A 4,420-nucleotide genomic window follows, 5' to 3' on the forward strand; every position below is an offset into this window, starting at 1 on the left:
GCCATCAGACACTGGCTGGGCCATCAGACACTGGCTGGGCCATCAGATACTGGCTGGGCCATCAGACACTGGCTGGGCCATCAGATAATTGGTGGGGCCATCAGACACTGGTTTGGCCATCAGACACTGGCTGGGGCCGTCAGACACTGGCTGGGCCATCAGACACTCGCTCGGCCATGCTCACTGCTGGTCTATTCACAACAGCCAAGAAGCAACAAACCACCTCTAACTGATGTCAGACAATGCAAATATGATATCCCTGATCATCTTGCCTTTATTTCCAGGGTGGGACTGCAGTTGTGTACTGCCACACCCTGTTTACATGGGTGTGGCCGTGCCAGGCTTCACAGATGCTGGGCAAATATTCTAGCAACCGACTCACAGCAGCTCAAGGAGTGTTTATGCTGTGTTTAACGACAGCACTAAATCCTGGTTCGTTTCTGGCGCAGGTGAAACTCACAGTCCGCCAAAGCTGATTTCTTAGTTTTGGCATCAAACATTCCAGAACCCCGTAAGGCAGCAACGGAAAGGAAGGAAGCTAGGCGGGCACCACTGTTTGGTACCTTTGCAACCTTCCTGGTAAATCAAAAAAAAAAAAAGTCCTAAATATAAAAATGTAGTAGATACCCAAAATCCAAAATTATCCCCCCACCCCCGCTCCCCAAAAAGAGATGACGAGAAAGGAATCTAGCAATGTTTCCAAGGTTGGTCACAGGTGGATCTCTTCTTTGTCCGGAACTTTCTTTAGTCTTTAAGTTTTGAGGTGAAGCCCAGGGCCTAGTGCTTGCCAGTGCTCTATGAGGGGGAGGCCATCCAGCCCTGGTTTTTAGTATTTGGTTAGTGCTCAAGTGGTAATGATAACGCAATTGCCTTGTGTTTACTGGGCCTCTCATGGGCACAGCTACCTGTGAAGGGCTTTTTCTTAGATCATCATTAATTCTCTGGACTTCCCTTGAGGGAGAAGGTGTTTGCAACATTGTCTCCCTGAAGAACTGAGGCCCAGAACATGACAATTAGGCAAGGTCGTTTCCTCACCATCTCCGAGAGCAATCCTGTGCCCAGGCTTTCCCTACTCATGAACTCCAGTGAGATAGACCCTGGTGTTTCACAGATGATAAAGTAGACGCTCAGAGACAGGGCAGCCCCTCGCCAACGGGCATAGCTGGCCAGTGGTGGAGTCAGACACTGCCCCAGATCCTCAGCCTGGAGAAAAATACACCTGGGACGTGTTGAGATCTACCAGGTCCCCTGATAGAGCGCCAAGGGGGCATCAGAAACTAGGGAGACTCTCGGTGGATGAGGATCCTTGCTGTGCAAGCTGAGGACACGGGTTCAGGTCCCAGCACTCAAGTGTTAAATGTGCATGCCCACGTAAGCTGTGAACCAGCACTGTGCAGTCAGCGCTGTGGAAGCAAAAGAGTGACTGGGATCTGCCAAGCTGCTGGCATGGGGGGGGGGCGTCTGGGGGGTCCTGCCTCTGGGGAGCCCCGCCCCTGAGAAGCCCCGCCCTTAGGGAGCTCAGTCCCAGGAGTTCCGCCCCTGGAAAGCTTCACCACCAGGGAGTCCCGCCCCTGGGGAGCCCCGCCCCTAGGTAGCCCCACCCTACCCACGCCCCTTCGTACCATTGAAGAACTTGATGATGTCAGTGAAGTCCATATTATTCTCCAGGATGATGTCTCGGTAGACTTCCACCAACGCCAGCGCAATGAACAGCACGTAGTGGGCGGAGGACACATGCTTAGCGGCCCAGATAGTTTCCCACACGGAGAAGACGTCATCATAGACCAGCTCTGCGGGACACCGACAACACATGCACATACGTAGGAGTTGGTCCAGGACAGAGTGCAGGGCCTGTCCTCCCAAGTCCTCCCTGCAAGCATCCCACTTCCCTAGCTGAGTGTCCCAGACCAGGTGGAACCCCGGTCTGGGGAGGCAGGAGACCCAGACCCTGTCATCCGATCCTGATGGCCTGGGTCTAAGGTTCCTGTGTGAAGACTCTGAGCATGCGTAGGTTTGATTGGCATGGGCTTGTCCCTGCTCTGCTCTGCTCTCTGTTATGGTACTTCCTCTCTGTCTCCAGGGGCACTCACAGATGGCTCTCAGTGGTCTATACATATATAAGCAAGCTGGCTGCTGCTTCAGCCTAGTAAGGAGATGTCAGAGCCCATAGGACTCTGGTTCTCAACCTTCCTAAATGCTGCCTTTTCATATAGTCCCTCATGTTGTGGTGACTTCCAACCATAGAATTATTTTTGTTGCTACTTCATAACTGGAATTTTGCAACTGTTACCAATTGCAATGTAAGTATCTGATATGCAGGCTGTATTTTCATTGTTGCAAATGGAACATCATTAAAGCATAGTGATTAATCACAAAAATATGTAATTATATATTGTGAAATATTTATTTATCATTACAAACGTGAAACTTTGTCTTGAAGCACAGTGTAGCACGGGTAACAGTGTTACTATAACAACAGTAAGCAACATTGCTAGATTTTTACAACAGTATGCATAAAAAGTCAATATCGGTGCCAGCGCTGATACTGCACTTTCAGTTCCCAAGACCATCAGAAATATGTGTTTTCAGATGGTTTATGTAACCCCTGTGAAAGGGTTATTTGACCCTGCAACCCACAGGTTGAGAACCACTCCCTAAGAGCAAGACTACCAAGTCCAGTAAGCTGGCTTTGGATTGCAACCTTTCACACACCAGCCAGGGGCTGTGGGCTGGGCTGTCCCCCTCCAGCCTCTCTGCACCTCAACTTTTCACAGGGCCTGATGGTTGCAGTAAGGGAGCATCAGGTAGTCAGTAGCACTGCACAGTGTAGAACGGGCGGTTAATACCACCAAACACACCAGATGTTCCTGGACTCATGCCAGACTAGCACAATGGTGTGCCTTCAGAGGTGACAACCTGGCTCAGGGTAAAATGTGCTTGAAGTCACCACAACTCAAGAGTTTTGGGTCTGTACTAAGCAGGGAGGCAGATGGGAGGGACTTGTCCTCAGAGATGGATGTAACCAAGCTTGGACCCTGGCTCCCCTCTTCGTGGCTTCCTATTGGACTTCTTAGTTTTCTCACCCATGAAACAGGAACCTGTGTGTGTGTGTGTTCACATGTGTTTGTGTGCATGTGTATGCACATGTGCACATGTGAGTGTGTTCATGTGCACGTGTGTATGCATGCCCAGGGAGGCACTGACTGGTGTTAATGTCATTATCCTTCTCTATTGAGCTCCACCTTAAGAGACAAATTCCTTCTCTAAGCCCAGAGCTCACCAATGTGGCTAGGCTGGCTGGTCAGCGAGCTCCTGTGGCCAGCTTGCATCTGCCTCCCCAGTCCTGCATCACAGACATGCACGGCTGCACTTGGCTTTTAAAATTTCTTCAGTTATCCATTCAGTGTGGGCATCAGAGGACAACTTGTGGGAGTCGGTTCTCTCTTTTAACCAAGTGGGTTCCAAGGATCAAACTCGGGTCCTCCAGCCTGGTGGCCAGCACCCTTACTGTCATGCTGACTGCCACACCTGACCTCTTATGTGGGTGCTGGGGGTTCAAACTCAGGTCCTCCTGTTTGTACAGACTGATCCATCCCCCATCCCCTGAGGTGGGAATTTTATGGTTCCTACTGCACAGTCACTTTTTGATAAGGCTTCTGCTATGACAGACAGATAGATGCCCTTCCCTCAGGTGTCCTGTCAGCCTCCCCATGCCCCCCTTCCTCACCCAAGAAATTCTATGACAAGGAGTCTGGGGACAAGATGGAGTCTGTACCTCGTTTGAAATCCAGCAAGAACCAGCGGTAGCAGAAATAGAAGTGGGTGTAGTCACCGTTCTGATGCATCAGCTCAAAGAGCTCGGAGTCCAGGATCTGTCGGAGGGAGGGCAGGTCTGTCAATCCCAGAGGGGACAGTGGGATCCATGGTGCTGTGCACCCACCCTGCCTGCCAGTTGGCTCTCAGCAGCCGGGTGCAGTTAACAGCGAGCAAAGGGTATAGGTGTCTCTCCAGAGAGCATTTACAGTGGCCAGCCTAGGGCCCGCTCAAGGTCAGGGAGAGCAAGTCAGAGAACGAGAGACAATCTTGCACCCACTGGGATGGCGGAAGCCAAAATGACAGACAGTAGTAAGTGTTGGTGAGGATTCAGAGAAAACAGAACTCTTGTGCATGGCTGCTGGGAACACAGAGCCACACAGCTGTCACCTCCGCCTCCCCAGTACCGAGCTTACAAAAGCACACCACCGTGCTCAGCTTTCACAAGGGCTGTGGATCTGAACTCTGGTCCTTTACCTTGTGCTAGGCCACATTCCTGGCTCTCCCTGGCTCTGTCTTTCATTTTTGTCTCTGTCTATCTGCCTGTCTGTCTGTCTGTCTGTCTGTCTTTCTGTCTGTCTTTCCTCTGCCTGCCCCTCCCTCTCTC

At 51.2% G+C, this 4,420-nt stretch overlaps 1 protein-coding gene across 1 annotated transcript in view; it reads right to left on the reverse strand.

The window, feature by feature from the left end:
- Positions 1–4,420, reverse strand: part of Sgsm1 (small G protein signaling modulator 1) — a 69,668-nt gene that overhangs the window by 6,679 nt on the left and 58,569 nt on the right. The window contains exons 22-23 of the mRNA XM_028765431.1: positions 3,776–3,872; positions 1,623–1,790 (exon numbers count right to left, since the gene is read on the reverse strand). Of these exons, the coding sequence (XP_028621264.1) occupies positions 1,623–1,790; positions 3,776–3,872 (265 nt within the window). The remainder of the gene's footprint in view (positions 1–1,622; positions 1,791–3,775; positions 3,873–4,420) is intronic.

The sequence above is a fragment of the Grammomys surdaster genome, unplaced genomic scaffold, assembly GCF_004785775.1.
Source record: "Grammomys surdaster isolate TR1022 unplaced genomic scaffold, NIH_TR_1.0 164, whole genome shotgun sequence".
NCBI classification, from domain to species: domain Eukaryota; kingdom Metazoa; phylum Chordata; class Mammalia; order Rodentia; family Muridae; genus Grammomys; species Grammomys surdaster.